The 23765-nt window shown below is 49.8% G+C and overlaps 1 protein-coding gene across 1 annotated transcript in view; it reads right to left on the reverse strand.

The window, feature by feature from the left end:
- The window catches only part of PIP5KL1 (phosphatidylinositol-4-phosphate 5-kinase like 1), a 370871-nt gene that overhangs the window by 14922 nt on the left and 332184 nt on the right, over window positions 1-23765 (reverse strand). The window contains exon 10 of the mRNA XM_086924947.1: window positions 17163-17325. Within this exon, the coding sequence (XP_086781073.1) occupies window positions 17163-17325 (163 nt within the window). The remainder of the gene's footprint in view (window positions 1-17162; window positions 17326-23765) is intronic.

Genomic DNA, 23765 nt, shown 5'->3' on the forward strand with positions numbered 1-23765 from the left:
GCAAGATTCAAACCATACACTACAGCGAGAACACTAAGATCTAGTGCTGCAAACGTGCTCAAAGTGCCGGGCTTTAAACTAACAATGGATGAGGGAAATCCGCCACGGTACTGGCAGCAAAGGCCTGGAATTGAACGCCAACCGAACGCAGAGTAATTGAACAGGAGGCGCAGTTTAGAAAGGCTTTAAAGACATGGATCTTGGGAACATCTGATGCCTGCTGCCCGGCCCTAATTTAGGTCTCAATCTACACAACTGACCTTTGACATTTACAGCGCTAAGAGAGTCTGTTAGGAGCGACCGATGCGCTATACAAGCAACACCTTTAATTTCATTTCATACATCAGTTTGGATTAGGCCCCCTGCTGGTGAAGCTCTACACTACTCCTGAAAAGAAGGCGGGAGTACTTCCTCCGTCTGCGGATGGGAGTTTGGGAGACAGAGTGTGTGATGCATTGTATGTTGTTCTGCTGCTCTTCCCTGAAGGCTGGAACGGAAGAGTCTGGCCTCCGTCCGGGTTTTATCGCTCGTGGTATAAGACACTGTGGATGCCTTGATTGCACGCATGCGCACAGACTCTGTACGTAATCTTTACACAGGTTTCTTGACATATATCTGCGCTTGGAGAGCAACTAGATCATTTCATGAGACATTGCAACTGTGAAATCCAAGATCTGTGATAAAAGTTGTGTCTGCTTGTTCATGTGATTGCATTGCCTAAAGCTTTCAACGTAGTTGTCGACATTTGTTTTCATCAGAAAATGGGGATTTTTGGGAGCACTGAAGTCCTCGTTTACAGCGATGCAACACTTTTCATTGCGCCCTCCTTGCAACACCATGCATGCGCTGTATTTACTGTACAGCACTCCCTGTCGCAAGGATTGACAGGAATCTTGACGTATCTGGTGGCGCAGTAATGCTAGAGTGTGCCGGAAACAGACGCTGCTCCAGCAATGTTCGTTACGGATCACTGACAAAATATAGAATACAAAATATAGACGAAAAAAATATTGAAGTAAAAATATAGAAAGCAAAAATATCGAAGTCCTATCTACAAACAGGTAAGTACAAAAATATCAAATCGAAAATATCAAAAAAATATATAGTTAGTCAAAATATCGATTTTTTTAAAATGTCTTACAAATAATTTAAAATTAATGAAATAATAACTATAATTAACTAAAACATACTTAAAAATACTTAAAGAACTTTAAAAGTATTAAATAATTAATTTAAGTTAAAAAAATAAACATACAATTTAATTTTTTAACACATATATATATATATTCACTGAAAAAACCATAGGTTATAGACCATATATAGTTAGGAATTAGCATTTACAAAACCTTGAAAATTCATTGAAAAAACATAGGTTATAGACCATATATAGTTAGGAATTAGCATTTACAAAACCTTATTTTACTCACACAAAACCATTGAAATTCCATATATAGTTAGTTGCACTAACTATATATCGCGCACCCGCAATCCACTGCTGATCATGTCACATATTACATCATGACATGGTCAGTGACATCACTGATGACATCACTGATGACATCTCAAATGACATCACTGATGACATCACTGATGACAACATCCAGTGACTGTATGTTTCTGTAAAGTTAAAATATGTCTTACATATTGAAGAATGAGTGGATGCATAAGTGTCTGGATGAAGGATTTAGTAGGTGCATGACTGACTGTATGAGTGAGTGATTAAATGTGTCTCACTGAGTGCATGGGTTAGTGACTAAACTGTCTTAATTTGTGCATCATTATGTCTGTTGTTCTGTAAACTGCTGCATGTGTTGATCAGTAGCTATATGAGTAACTATATGGGTTATTGATTGGTTGCCCAAGTATTCGTATGGGAGACTGAGTGTGTGTGTGGGTGGCTGGGAGGTGTGTGACTCTGTGCATAGATGTGTGAGTAGTTGATTCACTATATGTATGGGTTCAAAAGTGCATGTGGAAACAGCTGTATGGGCGGTTGACTGTGTGCATGAGAGTAATGGTTAGTGAATGGATATCTCAGTGCTACATGTCAAAGTAAGTACATATGTAAAACACAGTACATGTGAGAGTTGACATATATAAAAATCTGTGCATAAGAGCCAGTGAATGTGTGAGTGGCTGTATGGATCATTGTGAACGTGTATCAGTCAAGTCAAGTCAGAATATTTATATAGCGCGCTACATACCCAGAGGGTCTCAAGGCGCTTGAGGAAAGGTGGGAATTACTTCTCGAATATCCAAGTTTTAAGGTGCTTTCTGAATGCTAGGTGATTCTGAGTGAGACGAAGGTGAGTGGGAAGTGAGTTCCAGGTCTTAGCTGCCAGGTAGGAGAAGGATCTGCCTCCCATGGTGGTTTTGTTGATGTGAGGTACGGTAGCAAGGGCTTGGTTGGTGGATCGTAGCTGGCGGGGGGGGGTGTAGAAGGAAAGTCTTGTGTTAAGGCATTCGGGTCCAAGTTCGTAGAGTGCTTTGTGTGCGTGGGTTAGGAGGCGGAAAGTAATCCTCTTGTTGACGTGGAGCCAGTGGAGATTTTTCAGGTGGCTGGAGATGTGATCTTTACGCAGGATGTCTAGTATGAGTCTTGCTGATGCGTTCTGGATGCGTTGAAGTTTTTTCTGGAGTTTTGCGGTGGTACCGGCGTATAGGGTGTTTCCGTAGTCCAGTCGGCTTGTAACCAGTGCGTGGATGACCGTTTTTCTGGTTTCGGTGGGGATCCAGCGAAATGTTTTTTTGAGCATGCGAAGAATGTTGAAGCAGGATGAGGAGACGGCGCTGACCTGTTTGTTCATAGAAAGTGAGGAGTCCAAGATGACGCCCAGGTTCCGTGCGTGGTCCGTCGGGATGGGTGCTTTTCCAAGGGCCTCTGGCCACCAAGAGTCATCCCAGGCGGAGGGGGAGTTACCTAAGATAAGGACTTCTGTTTTGTCTGAGTTCAGTTTCAGACGGCTGTGCTTCAGCCATTCGGCAACTTCTTTCATTCCTTCATGTAGGTTGGTTTTGGCGGTGGTCGGGTCTTTGGTGAGTGAGAGGATCAGTTGAGTGTCATCGGCGTAGGAGATGATGTTGAGGTTATGTTGGCGTGCGATGGCCGCGAGGGGGCTCATGTATACGTTGAAGAGGGTGGGGCTGAGTGAAGATCCTTGTGGTACGCCGCAGATGACTTCGGTAGCCTCTGACTTGAATGGTGGGAGGCGGACTCTCTGGGTTCTTCCGGTGAGGAACGAGGTGATCCATTCCAGTGCTTTTCCTTGGATACCGATGTTTTTGAGGCGCTGTAGAAGGGTGCTATGGCAGACTGTGTCGAAGGCTGCGGAGAGGTCGAGGAGGATGAGGGCGACTGTGTCTCCATTGTCCAGTAGAGTTCGAATGTCGTCTGTTGCTGCGATGAGCGCGGTCTCAGTGCTGTGTTTGGCTCGGAAGCCGGACTGTGAGGAGTCGAGGGATTTGTTGGTTTCGAGGAAGGCGGCGAGCTGGTTGTTGACAGCTTTCTCGATGACCTTGGCCGGGAATGGCAGGAGCGAGATGGGTCGGTAGTTTTTGAGTTCGGTGGGGTCAGCTGTGGGTTTTTTCAGAAGGGCGCTGAGTTCTGCGTGTTTCCAGCTTTCCGGGAAGGTGGCGGAGTTGAAGGAGCAATTGATGACGTCTCGGAGGTGTGGTGCTATGATGGAGTCTGCTTTGTTGAAGATGTGGTGAGGGCAAGGGTCTGTGGGGGATCCTGAATGGATGGAGTTCATCAGGCGGATGGTGTCCTCAGTGGAGATTGGGTTCCAGTCATTAAGGAAGTTCAAGGGGGGTGAAGGTCCTGCAGAATGTTGGGTGGGTTGGTCTCCGGGTTGGTTGTCGAAGCTGTTGTGGATGTCTGCGATTTTGTTGTGGAAGAACGAAGCTAGGGAGTCGCAGAGGGCTTGAGAGGGGGTGATGTCATTGGAGTTGGCTGAGGGGTTGGTGAATTCTTTGACGATGTTGAATAATTCCTTGCTGTTGTGTTAGTATATGTTTGAATAAGTAAGGTGTGTATAACTGTATAGTTGAGGAAATGGAGGTGGGATTAATTCTTTGCATGACTGACTAGGTGTGTGAGTAACTCCATGGATGAGTGACAGTCTGTGAGTGTCTGTTTACACTGAGTGTATCTAAGGTTATATTAGTGTCTGAAGAGGCTCATCGTATTATCACATGAATGATATCATCAGTGATGTGATCAGTAATGTCAAATGAGATGTCATCAGTGATGTCATCAGTGATGTCATTTGAGATGTCATCAGTGATGTCATCCGTGATGTCATTTGAGATGTCATCAGTGATGTCATCAGTGATGTCACTGACCATGTCATGAATGTTGTAATATGTGACATGATCAGCAGTGGATTGCGGGTGCGCCATATATAGTTAGTGCAACTAACTATATATGCGAATTTCAATGGTTTTGTGTGAGTAAAATAAGGTTTTGTAAATGCTAATTCCTAACTATATATGGTCTATAACCTATGGTTTTTTCAATGAATTTTCAAGGTTTTGTAAATGCTAATTCCTAACTATATATGGTCTATAACCTATGGTTTTTTCAGTGAATATATATATATATGTGTTAAAAAATTAAATTGTATGTTTATTTTTTTAACTTAAATTAATTATTTAATACTTTTAAAGTTCTTTAAGTATTTTTAAGTATGTTTTAGTTAATTATAGTTATTATTTCATTAATTTTAAATTATTTGTAAGACATTTTAAAAAAATCGATATTTTGACTAACTATATATTTTTTTGATATTTTCGATTTGATATTTTTGTACTTACCTGTTTGTAGATAGGACTTCGATATTTTTGCTTTCTATATTTTTACTTCAATATTTTTTTCGTCTATATTTTGTATTCTATATTTTGTCAGTGATCCGTAACGAACATTGCTGGAGCAGCGTCTGTTTCCGGCACACTCTAGCATTACTGCGCCACCAGATACGTCAAGATTCCTGTCAATCCTTGCGACAGGGAGTGCTGTACAGTAAATACAGCGCATGCATGGTGTTGCAAGGAGGGCGCAATGAAAAGTGTTGCATCGCTGTAAACGAGGACTTCAGTGCTCCCAAAAATCCCCATTTTCTGATGAAAACAAATGTCGACAACTACGTTGAAAGCTTTAGGCAATGCAATCACATGAACAAGCAGACACAACTTTTATCACAGATCTTGGATTTCACAGTTGCAATGTCTCATGAAATGATCTAGTTGCTCTCCAAGCGCAGATATATGTAAAGAAACCTGTGTAAAGATTACTTACAGAGTCTGTGCGCATGCGTGCAATCAAGGCATCCACAGTGTCTTATACCACGAGCGATAAAACCCGGACGGAGGCCAGACTCTTCCGTTCCAGCCTTCAGGGAAGAGCAGCAGAACAACATACAATTCATCACACACTCTGTCTCCCAAACTCCCATCCGCAGACGGAGGAAGTACTCCCGCCTTCTTTTCAGGAGTAGTGTAGAGCTTCACCAGCAGGGGGCCTAATCCAAACTGATGTATGAAATGAAATTAAAGGTGTTGCTTGTATAGCGCATCGGTCGCTGCTAACGGACTCTCCTAGCGCTGTAAATGTCAAAGGTCAGCTGTGTAGATTGAGACCTAAATTAGGGCCAGGCAGCAGGCATCAGATGTTCCTAAGATCCATGTCTTTAACACCTTGGCTGCTAGGCGTTTTCCCCCTCCTGTGCTGGGAATTACCATTTTGCTGTTTCCATGACAAGCTCAGCTCGTCATCAGCACACGACACCCGTGGGTGATGACGAGCTGAGCTCGTCATCAGCATCGAAAGGGTTAAAGCCTTTCTAAACTGCGCCTCCTGTTCAATTACTCTGCGTTCGGTTGGCGTTCAATTCCAGGCCTTTGCTGCCAGTACCGTGGCGGATTTTCCTCATCCATTGTTAGTTTAAAGCCCGGCACTTTGAGCACGTTTGCAGCACTAGATCTTAGTGTTCTCGCTGTAGTGTATGGTTTGAATCTTGCTGAAAGATATACCGGACCCAGGTGGAGGTATGCTCTGAAGGTCATCAACAGTAGTTTAAACAAGATTCTTTTATGGACCGGGAGCCAGTGAAGGGTCTTCAGGGCGACAGAGGCCGACACTCTATGAGGAAGCCCTAGGACCAATCTGGCTGCTACATGCTGAACTACCTGTAGTCTCCTCAGGGGGTTTTATTGATCCCTGCGAGAAGACTATTGCAGTGGTCCAGCCGTGATCGTATAAGAGCCACTGCCACTGTTTTCCTAGTGGCCAGCGGGATCCAATTGAAGATTTTTCTCAGGGTTTTGATAAGGTCAAAACAAGTCCCTGTTATCTTCAGGACATGTGGTTTGAAGGAGAGGGAAGAGTCAAACCAAACGCCCAGATTTTTTGCAACCTCCACCGTTGATGGGGGGGCTGCATTGTTATCTGGCCACCAATCCTTTGGTTGGAAGGAATTGTTTTTTCCAATAGGGAGGATTTCCGTCTTGTAGGTATTACAGCAGAGATGCAAATTTTTCATCCATTTGAAAAAATTTCATCGGCCTCCGTGGTATTCTTTTCCAATGTATAGAGATGATCTAAGAGTGGCCAAAGCATGGCCAGGTATGGTTCGAAGGTAGGGATGGGTTTGAGGGTCTGGGCTATCTCTCTCTCTGGCGGATTCTTGATTTAATGCCCAAACCTTTCCTTACAATCAGGCCACTTCCTACGGTCATCCTTCCAGTTCAAACTAGCCTTCGGCACAGCCAATAGCCTCAGGGCAATTGCCACTTGATTGAACCAGGGTAGTTTTACCACCTCGGCGTGCGAGCAGACTTCCTGCATAAATACCGAAGAAGCCCTCAGCCTGGGTTTGGTCCATCCTCTTACCCAGTCCTGGAGGGGGCGCTGCTGCTCAGCAGAGTTAAGACCCAGCTCATGCCTCGGAGCGGCCATTGGGGTCCAGGGACTGAGGTGAAGAAGTGGACGTAAAAGATGCTTCTCTGCCCCTGTGTAGGAGAGTAGGGTCTGCTATCCTATGGTCACCCCAATTTTTGCTTTTTGCTTCACTGGTTTTCGACTTACTGAGGCTGTGGGCCTGCTAATCAGACCCCCAGCCTGCTGTTCTCTCTCTAAATTTATAATACATGTGCTATAGGTACATACCACAATTGGAAATGGACTCCTTGTCAGCCCCTGTACCATTGCACTATAGGTGCTCAGAGCATAGGTGCCACCAAGGCCTACCAGGGGCTGAAGCATAGCTTTTGCCACCCCTGGCTGGTTCTTAATCAGACCCCCAGCCTGCTATTCTCTCTCTAAATTCGTAAAACATGTGCTATAGGTACATACCACAATTGGAAATGGACTCCTTGTCAGCCCCTATACCATGCACTATAGGTGCTCAGGGCATAGGTGCCACCAAGGCCTACCAGGGGCTGCAGCATATCTTTTGCCACCCCTGGCTGGTTCTTAAATTGACACAACTGGCTGATCACTCAGCTGGGGCAAATGGGTGTAATCACCCCTTGCTTAGATATAGTATACCTACATCTAAACCTATATCTGGACACATATAAACCTGTGAGCCACTCCTATGAAAGGCCTTATCAATCCTGGAGGTAGAGTGCGTGGTTTAATGTGAGATGGAGCTCTGGCATGAGCTGAGCCTGTCTGCCGCTGTCGGGAACAACTCCCTAAGCTGTTCCGGGATAATGCCAAACCATATACAATTAAGTGCCTTATAATCCTCGAGGTTATATAGCAACTTTGGTTTGGCTTTATCAAAACATGTCGAGTAAGGTGTCATATGATTTGGAATACTATCCCCTCGACAGTTCTGGCGACGGGGATAGCATTCCACCCCTCTAGAGGGGGAAGACATGTTACTTTACTGAAGCGCGGTTGATTTTTAAAAGAGCCTCAGATCCACAAAATGGATGCTTCTGCCACAGACACAAGTCTGACCTTCTGCTGCTGAACGAAACTCAGCAGAGGAGGCCTGGACAAAGGCTTTCCTGTCGCAGGGCGGTGTTACACCACCCCAGACAGGAGATAGTGGATTGTAGCAGGGAGTTTTGAAAGAAACCAGGCACTGCCTGGGGAGCACAAGGCTGCCCCTTGCATAATCCGGCCAAACCGGTTCTGGGGCACACCAGCCCCAGTCCCAGCGCGGCCTGGATCAAAGGGAAAGGGGTGTATCCACCCCCTTCCTGGGTCCCACCCATAGGAGGGGACCTAGCAGGTAATCCAGCCCCCTAGATTGGTATAAGAATGGGAGCAGTGCCAACGCACTCAGATTATCCTGATGAAACATTTGAAATGAAACTCTGGACCCTTCGACATCCTACTCGACGTAGAAGACTGAAGAATCTCCCTTGTGGTCAAGGAGTGACCACCCTGTGCAAACAGGCCCCATCCAGCACATCGACGTCTGCTTTGTTGCAGTTCCCGCCAGAACTCGAGCAACAGAGATCAACAAGATCAAGCTTGCCTGCCTTCTTACAGCCCGATCCACAGTCCCTGCAGAGCTGAGACCCGTGGAGGCGACCGGAAGCGTGGGGCACGCCATCTTGAAAAGACCACGAGACGCTGACCGTGCAGCCCACGAGTGACCCTCGAAGCTGTACACTGGGGTTTGAGGAGCGCCAACCCTGAGCCACTCCTGCACCGAAGCTCACCCCTCTACACTCGACGAGTGCTGCGTGGGGCCCTTCTGCTTGCTTTGGCTCGACGCGTTGGCCCGGTCACTTGCCAGCTGGCTTGTGGCCCCTGTGCCGACGAAAACCTAAAACCGACTTGCGATTCTGGTTGCTCCAGACTTGCACCAGCTCCTCTGAAAAGGAGCACCCGCTCTGACCCTCCTGGTCCGAGTGAGAAGCAATCCCCCGGTCCTGCATGGATTGCTCTTGCCAAGTGTTGTTTCCTCCAATCTTGAAGCCGACTGCGCCGACGGTGAGAGCCTGCGTGGGACAGATCGTGACCTGCTCCTGGACGTCGCAGATGCCCCAGAGCCCACGTGACAGCGGAGAGAAGCTCCTCGACAACTACCTGATTGCGCCCGACATTGCCTGGTTCCATCCTGGTTCCACCCTGGTCACTGCTGAGTGACCCAGACTCTGTCCCCTCTGCTTTCAGGTACTTTTCTACTCTGATCCCCCCTTGGATCCCACCGGACACTTCTCCTTCACATCGCCTGCAGCATCTTCAGCTTCAAGCACCAAGAACCTGTGTGTCAAAACCCGACGCCACTTCGACCCTATGCACCTGCTTCCTGTGGGTGAGGTAACATTGCAACGCCGGTGTTTCCACACTGGTACGCACCTCTAGGGTCTGTGTCTAAAGTTTGGTTCCTCTAGGTTCAGCGGAAGTGTCCTTAAACTCTATTTGTGTAACTTTTACTCACCATTGACATTGCATTGGTGCAAGCCGCACTTTAAGTGCAGCACCTGAATCCCGCGGGCTTTTCCCGACTTCAGCATTGCTTGTCCCGACTGCTCCCAGCGATTCCCTAGGCCCTAGGCCTAACCACTGTTCGATTGGTATCTCTTATACCACTTTTTTAATATATGGTTTGAGTGGCCACCCGCCCTCATCCATAATTGTGCAACTTTGTATGTTATACTGTGCTTTTGATTTAACGCTTGTGCCCCTTTGCTCATAAAGAGTACTGGGGATTAATTTAGAAATAAATACATATATTTTTATAATATATACTTGTGTGGTGTCCTTTCATTTGATATTACAGGACTGTGATTGGTAAAACAGCTCGCTTAACACGACCTCTTGAGTTAAGCCTTTAAGGCTGCTTAGTCTATGCTACCCTTAAGATAGCTTGTCTAAAAAGGTTGACTTACAACCAGACACCATAAGGGATTGTTTGGACTGATACAAGGTGGTTTCAGAATTGGAAACATCATATATCAGGCCAACTTCTCACACCCTGCCAACCCCTTGGCCTTTTATAGCCCCCAGCTCTGCCCCATGAAGCCCTGCGGCAAGGGCCTGCGCTCGATATACCTCAAGGGGGTGGGGCATCCATCTGTGGCCCTTGGCTGGGACAAGGGCCTGTGCTCCATGCGCCTCAAGGTTGGGCACCCATCAGCGGCCCTCGGCTGGGGCAAGGGCCTGTGCTCTATGTGCCTCAAGGGGGGCCACCCATCTGCGGCCCTGGCTGGGGCAAGGGCCTATGCTCTATGTGCCTCAAGGGGGTGGGGCATCCATCTGCAGCCCTGGCTGGGGCAAGAGCCTGTGCTCCATGCGCCTCAAGGGGGGGGGGCATCCATCTGCGGCCCTTGGCTGGGGCAAGGGCCTGTGCACCATGTGCCTCAAGGGAGGGCACCCATCTGCGGCCCTCAGCTGGGGCAAGGGCCTGTGCTCTATGTGCCTCAAGGGGGGGGGGGGCACCCATCTGCGGCCCTGGCTGGGGCAAGGGCCTGTGCTCCATGCGCCTCAAGGGGGGGGCACCCATCTGCGGCCCTGGCTGGGGCAAGTGGGGCTTGTGCTCCATGCGCTTCAAGAGGGGGGGCACCCATCTGAGGCCCTTGGCTGGGGCAAGGGCCTGTGCTCCATGTGCCTCAAGGGGGTGCACCCATCTGCAGCCCTGGCTGGGGCAAGGGCCTGTGCTCCATGTGCCTCAAGGGGGGGCACCCATCTGCGGCCCTGGCTGGGGCAAGGGCCTGTGCTCCATGCGCCTCAAGGGGGGGCACCCATCTGCGGCCCTTGGCTGGGGCAAGGGCCTATGCTCCATGTGCCTCAAGGGGGGGGGCACCCATCTTCTGCCCTGGCTGGGGCAAGGGCCTGTGCTCCATGTGCCTCAAGGGGGGGCACCCATCTGCGGGTCTGGTTGGGGCAAGGCGGAGGCCTCCGCGTCACTTCGGCTCTTTGCGCCCCACTTTTCAATAGGTGGAGCGGCCAAGCCGCCTCACTCCAAGGTGGTCCCAGTATCCCAATCAATCAATCAATCAATCAGGGATTTATAAAGGGCGCTACTCACCCGTGAGGGTCCACGCGATCTAAAGGAGCTCTGCGGATCTTGAAGGTACTCTTCAGCCTAGCGCTGCTCTTTACGAACTTGTATTTTTCATTTGTGGTGTTAATCTGTAACTCTTTATGTTGCAGAAACATTTAGATGCCTTCCAGATTTATGTTCGCCAGTGTGGTACGTGTCGGGAGCACAGAAGCATCGACCCCCACAGACCGGCACCTCGAGGTTGAGGACCTTCAGATAGCTGTCAACATCCTTCATAAAAATATTAAACACAGCTGTGACCGGAACACAACCCTGCCGATCCCAACGTTGATATTGAAGCTATCAGTGACTTCTCTCGGGCCATATCTTACGAAAAGACATATCATTATTATATAGGACTTTAATTGCCAATGCCAGTCTTTCTGGGCAGGAATGAGTGTTCACCAAAGCAACTCATGGTTTACATACCGTTGGACCCGGCCCTTTTGGCAGGTTCACTGCAAGACTTTTTTTTGCTTTTTCCTAGCCTGTTTCTGTGACCTGGTGTTGGTGATTTTAGGCCTCTGTGCACTTTTTCACTGTGGTACAGTGCAAAGTGCGTGAGCTCTCTGTGTATGTGTGGTGAGTGACCTGCCCTCCCATAGGAATGAATGGGGAATATGTATGCCCATGGTAGTTCCTGATGTGTGGGGAGTGCAGGGTCGAGTTTGGAATGTGCAAACTCGTGAGATTGAATGCTGCGCAATGGTATATGCGGCATGATTGTGTCTAGTGTAGAAGTGCCACTTCTAGAAGTTGGCATATTTGTGTAATTTGTGTCTGGCGTGTGATTGGCTGAGGCTGGCTGGTGAGCCTGGCTCCAAGAGTCTGGGAGGGTCTGCCCCGGTGGTGAATGGAGTGTGTAGCATGCTGATGTGAGAGGAGGAGTGAGCCTGGGCCTGCTTGTGGATTGACCGTCTGGTTTGAGGGTCCTGAATGAGGCTGGGGTTTCCCCACACAATGCTGGCTCCACCCCCTGGGGTGCGTCTGATGTCCCTAGCCTGGCCAGTGAAAGGAATTCCCTCTAACCAGTTCTAGCTGGTTCTCACACTGCCTGCACCCTGCTAGACAAAGGCTTTCTCTGTATAAAGAAGGGGCTGTGTCCCCTTCCAAAAGGTTCTTGTCTTGTACTGGAATCTGCCAGGGGCGGGCTCTGCCCAGCCCCTGGATGCCTGGAGGACTTCTGGGGGACCCCTCTGCCTTGCCTGGGCTGAAGGGGGACTTTGCTTTGCCCTGGATACCTGATGGACTACTGCAGCCCCTGGACCCCTGAAGGACTTTGTGGAAGACTTCGCTGGGGGTGCTTTATTTTGCCTTTCTAGCGCTTGAGGGCGCTTTTTCTGGACCTTCAGCACTGGGGAGCGCTGTGAATTGCCCTTTAGCGCTAAGGAGCACTTTATTTCACTTACAGCGCTGGACACGCTGAGATTTCTTCCCCCGAGCACTTAGTAGCGCTTTTATGCCACGATCGAGTGCCCATCTCGATTTGATTAATTATTTAAAGCCGGTGCCCACCCGGCATTGCCCCGTGTTCTCACCGCCGCAGCCCAGGAGTGTGCAAGAAGCCGCCGGGCCGCCGGGCCGCCGCGCTGCCAGCGACGACCCGGAAGTGCCCCAGCCTGTCCCGGAAGTCCCGCCCTCGCTGCTGCAGCGCGAGGAAAGGAGAGGCGGCTGGAGGTACCGCGGGGCTCCGGTACCGAAGAGGAGCCCCGCGCTGTCTGAGGGGACCCGGGGAGCAGGTCGTGAAGCTGTCTCACTCCTAGCGAGGCTCCCCCCAAAGAGAGAGCCCGTGCTGGAACCCCGGGTGCCCAGAGATTGCAGCCGCGAGACGAGGGAAGGAAGCTGCCTGCCGGGTCCCCCGGGGCTCCCGAGTGCAGGGAGAGCCCCGGAGGTTTTGCTGGAAGGAGAACGACTGAGAGTGCAGCCGGGGCTCCGGTGTTGAAGAGGAGCCCCGCGCTGACTGACGGAAGAGACCGGCAGTGTTTCCCGCCTCCCGCAGCACCAGCGAAGACCCAGTGAGTGCGGGGGCAGTGTCTTCTTTCTTTTCGGAGCGGCCTCGGTGGCCAGAGGGCCGCTCCCACCAGTGGGGCATTGGTTGCGAGCCCTGAGAAGCTCAGGGCCCAGATTGTGTGTAGAGCCCTGAGAGGGCTCCGGGGGCCATTTTTAGTTAGAGGGGGCATCGGGGCACATTGCCGGTGCCCGCCCCCTTCTGCCTGCGAGATATTTGTTGCAGAGCCCCGAGGCTCTCGAGTGCCACTTTTGTTTAGAGCCCTGAGAGGCTCGAAAGCGCCATTTGTTGACGAGCCCCGAGAGGCTCATGGGGGCATATTTGTTCAAGAGCCTGTCAATTGATACTTGTATAGCGCACTACTCACCCGCAAGGGTCTCAGCCTGTGTGGCTCCTACCTTTTCGCGCAGTTCTGTTCAAGGGCTAATGAGAGCCCATGCCATAGTTTTATTGATGTCCCAGCTGCCCAGCAATTAGTGGGCAGCTGCAACGTTTAGGCCTCTGACTAGCCCCAACAAGGCCAGTTGGCCTAGGGACTGCCACAGGTGGTGGCTTATGTAAGTTTTGCGCAATTGTGTGGTTTTATTTCACCTCTGAATGTGTTTTCATGCATCATGTGTTTTTGCGCTATTGAGTTGTGTTCTGGCACCTCTGAATGTTTTTATGCATCATGTGTCTTCTCTGTCCTTACACCTCTGAATGTTTTAGGCATCATGTGTTTCTCCGGTACCTCTGAATGGGTTTTGATGCATCATGTGCCATGTTCTTACACTGCTGAATGTATGTTTTATGCATCATGTGTTTTCCTTCCCTACACCTCTGAATGTTGTGATGCATCATGTGTAATGTGTTCTTGCTTATACCCCTAATTGCATTGTGATACTTATTATTATTATTGGGTTTTGTAAAGCGCGTAGTCACCCGTAAGTATCCCAGCGCTCAGATCCGATCAGGTGGTTGTTCTTTCTAGTACAGGTGGTCCTAGTGAGGTCCCTGCGTGACATTCTCCTAAGGTGTTTAGGGTTGCGTAGGTGGTACTTACCTGTTACCAGTAGTTACTGGTTGTGATTTATATTTGCTAATTTGTGCTACAGTGATTTTATATCCTATATTCTATTTTCTACTAAGTGCTGATTCTGACAGGCGCACACGTGGCCCTGTCCGGTGTAAATAATCCCTTGTGAATATTGCCCGTGCCTTTTGGCACCAGGTACATGTGTGATTCTATCTAATGTGTTTTGACAATACAGAAGTTATTTTTATATAACCTTGTGTGGAGTTCCTTTTGTGGTGTGCCTAGGATGTTGTTGCTGTTGTGTGCTGGCGCAATTGTTTTACACATTGCCTCCGGGATAGGCCTGTCTGCTCGTGCGAAGCTACCAAGGGGGTGAGCAGGGGTTATCTTGGCGTGTGACTCCCTTGCCCTGACTATAATGGTGGTTTCTGCCTAGCTTTGGCGTCAGCCTTAGCCAACCAGAAATAGCCAGTTCTAACAAATACCATTTTCAATTCAATAAACGTCAAATATAATTTAGATTTTTTATAGCTGGAAGATTTCAGGCCGATGATAAATAGCTCCATTGCTTGATCAGTTGTTCCTTGGCCTCTCCTAAACCCAGCCTGTGACACGTTGATGATCCCATTATCATACCTCCAATTATCTAGGCGAGTGTGCAAACGTTTTGCATAAATCTTCCCTACTGCATCGAGCAGGGAGATTGGTCGATAATTTGCGGCTCCTTCCGTGGGCCCTTCTTATGAAGAGGAATAATTATGGCACTTTTCCACAACTCTGGTACCGTCCACTGGTGCCAGATAACAGTGAAGGCAGCAGTGAGAAGGGGAACCCAAGTCTCGAGATGTGAATGAATCCATACGCTGGTGCCAGACAACACACTCCTCTCGATCTCACTCTCTCCTCCTGTTCAATCTTGGATGGATCAGCTGAATTTACTCAACAATAAATCTATCGTTGTCGACAGCGCAAAGTCCCTTGGTGCCATACTTGACAAAAGGCTCAATCTACTCTCCCACATCAATTCCATTGCAAAGAATGCACATTACCAACTGTGCCTTCTATGGAGGATTCGATGTTTCTTCCTGGAGCAAGACTTAAAAACCCTGGTCCAATCTCTGGTTCTCGCTAGATTGGACTATTGCAATTCTCTTCTTGCTGGCCTCCCCAAATCCCACCTTTCCCCTCTTAAACCCGTTCTCCATTCAGCAGCTCGTTTTGACTTTGGGGCCAAAAGAAGTGACCACATCACACCCATTTTGTCTTCTCTTCGATGTCTCCCCATTGAGGCAAGATCAATCTAAAAGCTTGCCTGTATCACACACAAAGCCTTGCACACTTCCTCCCCTTGATACCTGGCGAATAAACTGAAAATCTCTGGAGGCTCTAGACCTTCACGTACTGTAGAACATTTTCTGCTTGAGCCCCCCCCCCCCCACCTTCAAAAGTGAAAGATTGATGACTCAATCCTTCTCAGGCAATGCGGTCAGAATCTGGAACTCACTTCCTCCTCCTCTCCATACCATCACCTCTATCCGGACTTTCAAAGCTGATCTCAAATCTCTTCTCTTCCAACGACACTTCCAGAACTAATACACCCCTTTCCATGTCCCCCAAGGAAGTTCTTTCAATATTGTACATTTGTAATCTGTGCCTGTACGATCCTCATCCTAATGTGTTTTTTATTTTTGTGTGAGGCACACAGGAGCCCCACAGGGCTATAAGTTCCTCACCCATCCGTGGCTCTGAAAGGATGACTAAGGCCTTAAGACCTGGCTTTTCGAGCAGTAGCAGCACTCCCCACCTCCCAGCGCCTTGAGACCCGCACGGGTAAGTAGTGCACTTTACAAATGCTCTGATTGATTGATAGATTGATAAGGGGGTTGACTGTGAGGCACACAGAAGCCCCACTCCCCCCAGTCCAGATATCAGCCAACTGTGAGCCTGATAGGATGAGTGTGGGAGGGACTGCGAGGCACACAGGAGCCCCACAGGGCTGTCCATTCATCACCCATATGTGACCCAGATAGGATGAGTGAGTGAGGGAGTGACTGTGAGGCACACAGGAGCCCCACAGGGCTGTTCATTCATCACCCATCTGTGACCCTGATAGGATGAGTGAGTGAGGGAGTGACTGTGAGGCACACAGGAGCCCCACTCCCCCCAGTCCATTCTTCATCCATCTGTGCCCTGATAGGATGAGTGAGTGAGGGAGTGACTGTGAGGCACACAGGAGCCCCACAGGGCTGTTCATTCATCACCCATATGTGACCCCGATAGGATGAGTGAGTGAGGGAGGGACTGTGAGGCACACAGGAGACCCACAGGGCTGTCCATTCATCACCCATCTGTGACCCTGCTAGGATGAGTGAGTGAGGGAGTGACTGTGAGGCCCACATGAGCCCTACAGGGCTGTCCATTCATCACCCATCTGTGACCCCGATAGGATGAGTGAGTGAGGGAGGGACTCTGAGGCACACAGGAGACCCACAGGGCTGTCCATTCATCACCCATCTGTGACCCAGATAGGATGAGTGAGTGAGGGAGTGACTGTGAGGCACACAGGAGCCCCACAGGGCTGTCCATTCATCACCCATCTGTGACCCTGATAGGATGAGTGAGTGAGGGAGTGACTGTGAGGCACACAGGAGCCCCACTCCCCCCAGTCCATTCTTCATCCATCTGTGCCCTGATAGGATGAGTGAGTGAGGGAGTGACTGTGAGGCACACAGGAGCCCCACTCCCCCAGTCCATTCATCATCCATCTGTGACCCCAAATAGATGAGCGAGTGAGGGAGTGACTGTGAGGCACTCAGGAGCCCTACAGGGCTGTCCATTCATCACCCATCTGTGACCCCGATAGGATGAGTGAGTGAGGGAGTGACTGTGAGGCACTCAGGAGCCCCACTCCCCGCAGTCCATTCATCACCCATCTGTGACCCCGATAGGATGAGTGAGTGAGGGAGTGACTGTGAGGCACACAGGAGCCCCACTCCCCCCAGTCCATTCATCATCCATCTGTGACCCCGATAGGATGAGTGAGGGAGTGAATGTGAGGGACACAAGAAACCTGCAGGGCTCTCCATCACTACTCCTTACATTTACTGCAGCAATAAGGGTGTGTACTCACTGCTTTGTCCGGAGGATGAGGTTGGCAAAGGACCAGCTCTGCGACCTCTCGTCCGCGTGAAGAGGCTGAAAAGCGACCAGGAGGCTGTAATCCAGGACGTTCATCTCTCGCAGGAACTTGGTGTCCAGTTCCACCTGGTGCACCAGCCACGGACGCTGCTGAGCTGCAAGGAGAGGGGAGACTTTAGCTGGATGCAATGGAGACAAGATTTCAGTGCACATTCAGGAGAGGCATGGAACTGCTGCAAAGCTGCAGGAGGATACAAGAGAACTGCTGAGACACATGGCGTATAGGAGCTCCGCAGCAAAGTAGGAGAGACATGGAAGTGCTGCTAAGCTGCAGGAGGGATACAAAAGTACTGCTGAGACACATTGCGAATAGGAGCTCAGCAGCACAGTAGGAGAGACATGGAAGTGCTGCTGAGCTGCAGGAGAGATACAAAAGAACTGCTGAGACACATTGCGAATAGGAGCTCAGCAGCACAGTAGGAGAGACATGGAAGTGCTGCTGAGCTGCAGGAGAGATACAAAAGAACTGCTGAGACACATTGTGAATAGGAGCTCAGCAGCAAAGTAGGAGAGACATGGAAGTGCTGCTGAGCTGCAGGAGGGATACAAAAGTACTGCTGAGACACATTGCGAATAGGAGCTCAGCAGCACAGTAGGAGAGACATGGAAGTGCTGCTGAGCTGCAGGAGAGATACAAAAGAACTGCTGAGACACATGGGGAACAGGAGCTCAGCAGACCCTCAGGAGAGACATTGAAGGGCTGCTGAGCTGCAAGAGAGATACAAAAGAACTGCTGAGACACCTGGGAAACAGGAGTTCACAGAAAGGCACAAGAGGCATGGAAGTGTTGCTGAGCTCCAGGAGAGATACAAAAGAACTGCTGAGACACCTGGTGAACAGAGCTCAGCAGAATGGCCCGATAGACATGGAAGTGCTGCTGAGCTACAAGAGAGATATAAAAGGACAGCTGAGAAACATGGGGACCAGGAGCTCAGCAGAACTGGCATTGAAGTGCTGCTGAGCTTCAGGTGAGATACACAAGAACTGCTGAGACACCTGGGAAACAGGAACTCAGCAGCACAGTAGGAGAGATGTGGAAGTACTGCTGAGCTCCAGGAGAGATACACAATTACCACTGAGAAGCATGGGAAATAGGAGCTTATCAGAGCAGCAGGAGAAACATTGAAGTGCTGCTGAGCTGCAGGAGAGATACAAAAGAACTGCTGAGACACCTGGGCAACAGGAACTCAGCAGCACACTAGGAGGGACATGAAAGTACTGCTGAGCTATACGAGAGATACAATAACTACTGAGATGCATGGGAAACAGGAGCTCAGCAGTACAGCAAGAGAGGCATGAAAGTGCTGCTGAGCTCCAGGAGAGATACAAAAGGATTGCTGAGACAACTGGGAAACGGGAGCTCATCAGAGAAACAGGAGAGACAATGAAGTGCTGCTGAGCTGCAGGAGAGATACAAAAGAAATGCTGGAACACCTGTGAAACAGGATCTCAGAAGAACAGCAGGAGAGACATTGAAGGGCTGCTGAGCTTCAGGAGAGATACAAAAGAACTGCTAAGACACATGGGGACCAGAAGATCCCCAGGAGAGACATAGAAGTGCTGCTGAGGTGCAGGTGAGATACAAAAGAACTGCTGAGACACCTGGGGAACAGGAGCTCAGCAGAGCAGCAGGAGAGACGCTGAAGGGGTGCTGAGCTCCAGCAGAGATACAAAAAGAATTGCTGTGACACATGGGAAACAGGAACTCAGCAGCACAGTGGGAGAGACATGGAAGTACTGCTGAGCTCCAGGAGAGATACAATAACCACTGAGATGCATGGAAAACAGGAGCTCAGCAGTACAGCACGAGAGGCATGAACGTGCTACTGAGCTCCAGGAGAAATACAAAAAGACTGCTGAGACACATGGGGACCAGGAGATCAGCAGAACAGCAGTAGAGACATGGAAGTGCTGCGTGGCTGCAGAGCGGATATAAAAGAACTGCTGAGACAACTGGAAAATGGGAGCTCATCAGAGCAGCAGGAGAGACATTGAAGTGCTGCTGAGCTGCAGGAGAGATACAAACAAGCTGCTGCTGAGATACATGGGGGCCAGGAGATCTCCAGGAGAGACACAGAAGTGCTGCTGAGCTGCAAGTGGGATACAAAAGAACTGCTGAGACACCTGGGGAACGTGAGCTCAGCAGAGCAGCAGAAGAGATGCTGAAGGGATTCTGCGCTCCAGGAGAGGTACAAAAGAACTGATGAGATACAAGGGGGACAGGAGCACAGCAGCACAGCAGGAGAGACATGGAAGTGCTGCTGAGCTCCAGGGGAGATACAAAAGAACTGCTGAGACACCTGGGAAACAGGATTTCAGCAGAACAGCAGGAGAGACTTTGAAAGGTTGCTGAGCTCCAGGAAAGAACTGCTGAGGCACATGGGAAACAGGATCTCAGCAGGAGAGTCATTGAAGGGCTGCTGAGCTGCAAGAGAGATATGAAAGAACTGCTGAGACACATGGAGACCAGGAGAGACATAGAAGTGCTGCTGAGCTGCAGGAGAGATACAAAAGAACTGCTGAGACAACTGGAAAACGGGAGCTCATCAGAGCAGCAGGAGAGACATTGAAGTGCTGCTGAGCTGCAGGAGAGATACAAAAGAACTGCTGAGACACAGGGGGAAAAGGACCTCAGCAGAACAGCAGGAGAGACATTGAAGGGCTGCTGAGCTGCAAGAGAGATATGAAAGAACTGCTGGCAGGAGAGACGCTGAAGGGCTGCTGCGCTCCAGGAGAGATACAAAAGCACTGATGAGACACAAGGGGAACAGGAGCTCAGAAGCACAGCAGGAGAGACATAGAAGTGCTGCTGAGCTGTAGGAGAGATACAAAAGAACTGCTAAGACACATGGGAAACAGGATCTCAGCAGGAGAGACATTGAAGGGCTGCTGAGCTCCAGGGGAGATACAAAAGAACTGCTGAGACACAAGAGGGACAAGAGTTCAGCAGGATAGACATGGAAGTGCTGCTGAGCTGCAGGAGAGATACAAAAGAACTGCTGAGAAACATGGGGAACAGGAGCTCAGCAGAGCAGCAGGATAGACATTGAAATGCTGCTCAGTTTCAGGAGGGATACAAAAGAACTGCTGAGACACCTGGGGAACAGGAGCTCAGCAGAACAGCAGTGAAACATGGAAGTTCTGCTGAGCTCCAAGAGAGATACAAAAGAACTGCTGAGACACCTGGGAAACAGGATCTCAGCAGGAGAGACATTGAAGGGCTGCTGAGCTGCAAGAGAGATACAAAAGAACTGCTGAGACAAATGGGGACCAGGAGATCAACAGGAGAGACATAGAAGTGATGCTGAGCTACAGGAGAGATACAAAAGAACTGCTGAGACACATGGGAAACAGGATCTCAGCAGGAGAGACATTGAAGGGCTGCTGAGCTGCAAGAGAGATACAAAAGAACTTCTGAGAAACATTGGGAACAGGAGCTCAGCAGAGCAGCAGGATAGACATTGAAATGCTGCTCAGTTTCAGGAGGGATACAAAAGAACTGCTGAGACACCTGGGGAACAGGAGCTCAGCAGAACAGCAGTGAGACATGGAAGTGCTGCTGAGCTCCAAGAGAGATACAAAAGAACTGCTGAGACACCTGGGAAACAGGAGCTCAGCAGAGCATCAGGAGACAAATTGAAGGGCTGCTGAGCTCGAGGAGAGATTCAAAGAACTGCTGAGACACACGGGGAACAGGAGCTCAGCAGAACAGCAGGGGAGACTTGGAAGTGCTGCTGAGCTGCAGGAGAGATACAGAAGAACTGCTGAGACAACTGGGAAATGGATCTCATCAGAGCAGCAGGAGAGACATGGAAGTGCTGCTGAGCTTCAGGAGAGATACAAAAGAACTGCTGAGACACATGGGAAACAGGATCTCAGCAGGAGAGGCATTGAAGGGCTGCTGAGCTGCAAGAGAGATACAAAAGAACTGCTGAGACAAATGGGGACCAGGAGATCAACAGGAGAGACATAGAAGTGCTGCTGAGCTACAGGAGAGATACAAAAGAACTGCTGAGACACAAGAGGGAACAGGAGCACAGCAGGAGAGACTTGGAAGTGCTGCTGAGCTCCAGGGGAGATACAAAAGAACTGCTGAGACACAAGAGGGACAAGATTTCAGCAGGATAGACATGGAAGTGCTGCTGAGCTGCAGGAGAGATACAAAAGAACTGCTGAGAAACATGGGGAACAGGAGCTCAGCAGAGCAGCAGGATAGACATTGAAATGCTGCTCAGTTTCAGGAGGGATACAAAAGAACTGCTGAGACACCTGGGGAACAGGAGCTTAGCAGAACAGCAGTGAAACATGGAAATGCTGCTGAGCTCCAAGAGAGATACAAAGGAACTGCTGAGACACCTGGGAAACAGGAGCTCAGCAGAGCATCAGGAGATAAATTGAAGGGCGGCTGAGCTCCTTGAGAGATTCAAGGAACTGCTGAGACACACGGGGAACAGGAGCTCAGCAGAACAGCAAGAGAGACATGGAAGTGCTGCTGAGCTGCAGGAGAGATACAACAGACCTGCCGAGACACCTGGGGAACAGGAGCTCAGCGGAGCAGCAGGAGAGATATTGAAGTGCTGCTGAGCTGGCCTTTAGGAGAGATACAAAAGTACTGCTGAGACACAAGAGGGACGGGAGCACAGCAGGAGAGACATGGAAGTGCTGCAGAGCTACAGGAGAGATACAAAATAACTGCTGAGACACATGGGGAACAGGATTTCAGCAGAACAGCAGGAGAGACATGGAAGTGCTGCTGAGCTCCAGGAAAGATACAAAAGAACTGCTGAGACACATGAGGAACAGGAGCTCAGCAGAGCAGCAGGAGAGACATGGAAGTGCTGCTGAGCTTCAGGAGAGATACAAAAGAACTGCTGAGACACATGGGGACCAGGAGATCAGCAGAGCAGCAGGAGAGACATAGAAGTGCTGCTGAGCTGCAGGAGAGATACAGCAGACCTGCTGAGACACCTGGGGTAGAGGAGCTCAGCAGAGCAACACTAGAGACATTGAAGTGCTGCTGAGCTGGCCTGCAGGAGAAATACAAAAGAACTGCTGAGACACAAGGGGGACAGGAGCTCAGCAGCACAGTAGGAGAGACATAGAAGTGCTGCTGAGCTGCAGGAGAGATGCAAAAGAACTGCTGAGACAACTGGGAAACGGGAGCTCATCAGAGCAGGAGGAGAGACAATGAAGTGCTGCTGAGCTGCAGGAGAGATACAACAGAACTGCTGAGACACTTGGGGAACAGGAGCTTAGAAGAGCAGCAGGAGAGACATTGAAGGGCTGTTGAGCTCCAGGAGAGATTCAAAGCACTGCTGAGACACATGGGGACCAGGAGCTCAGCACAGGGGCAGCTTTAGGCATGTGCAAGCTGTGCACCTGCACAGGGCCACCAAACCCCAGGGGCCACCACGCCAATATAAATCCTTAATATAATAATCCTCTGAGGATGGATACATATTTGCGTGGCTGCCCCTGGCTGGGGTTTGGTGCCCTCCGGCTCTGTTCCACTTCCAAACACCCTGACTCACCCCCTCTTCACTGGCCTCTGCGCTCTGCCCTGCCCGTACCCCTTCTTCCGGGGCCCCCTACAAACGTGCCCTGCCCAGGGCCGCCATGAGCCTAGAGCCTCCCCTGCTCAGCAGAACAGCAGGATAGACGTAGAAGTGCTGCTGAGCTGCAGGGGAGATATAACAGACCTGCTGAGACACCTGGGGAACTGAAGCTCAGCAGAGCAGCAGGAGAGACATTGAAAGGCTGCTGAGCTCCAGGAAAGATACAAAAGAACTGCTGAGACACATGAGGAACAGGAGCTCAGCAGAACAGCAGGATAGACATTGAAAGGCTGCTGAGCTCCAGGAAAGATACAAAAGAACTGCTGAGACACATGAGGAACAGGAGCTCAGGAGAACTGCAGGAGAGGCATGGAAGTGCTGCTGAGCTCCAGGAAAGATACAAAAGAACTGCTGAGACACATGAGGAACAGGAGCTCAGGAGAACTGCAGGAGAGGCATGGAAGTGCTGCTGAGCTGCAGGAGAGATACAAAAGAACTGCTGAGACACATGAGGAACAGGAGCTCAGCAGAACTGTAGGAGAGACATGGAAGAGCTGCTGAGCTTCAGGAGGGATACAAAAGAACTTGGGGCATATTAGCAAGGGCGATATCGCCGCTTTAGGAGGACTTTTTCCCGTGAAAGCGGCGATAATTTTATCACCCTATTAGCAAGCTGTCGCTAACAGCAATTAGTGACAGCTTGTAGGCGATAGCGAGCGGTTTGGGGCCCGCTTTGCATGTCAGCGATATTTATCGCTAATGACATGCAAAGTGGGCGTACCCAACCTGTTAGCGACTGAAAGCAGTCGCTAACATCGCTATCGCCTATTATCAATGCAGGTCACTTCTTACCCTGTATATCCAATGGGAGGTGGATATTCAAGTTAAGACCCTAGTGGCGATGATGCCTGAATATCGCTGGATTTCCTGCGATATTCACACATTGAGCCGCGATCTCCGGATATTTTATCGCATTTGAG

The sequence above is a fragment of the Lissotriton vulgaris genome, chromosome 5, assembly GCF_964263255.1.
Source record: "Lissotriton vulgaris chromosome 5, aLisVul1.2, whole genome shotgun sequence".
Classification (NCBI taxonomy): domain Eukaryota; kingdom Metazoa; phylum Chordata; class Amphibia; order Caudata; family Salamandridae; genus Lissotriton; species Lissotriton vulgaris.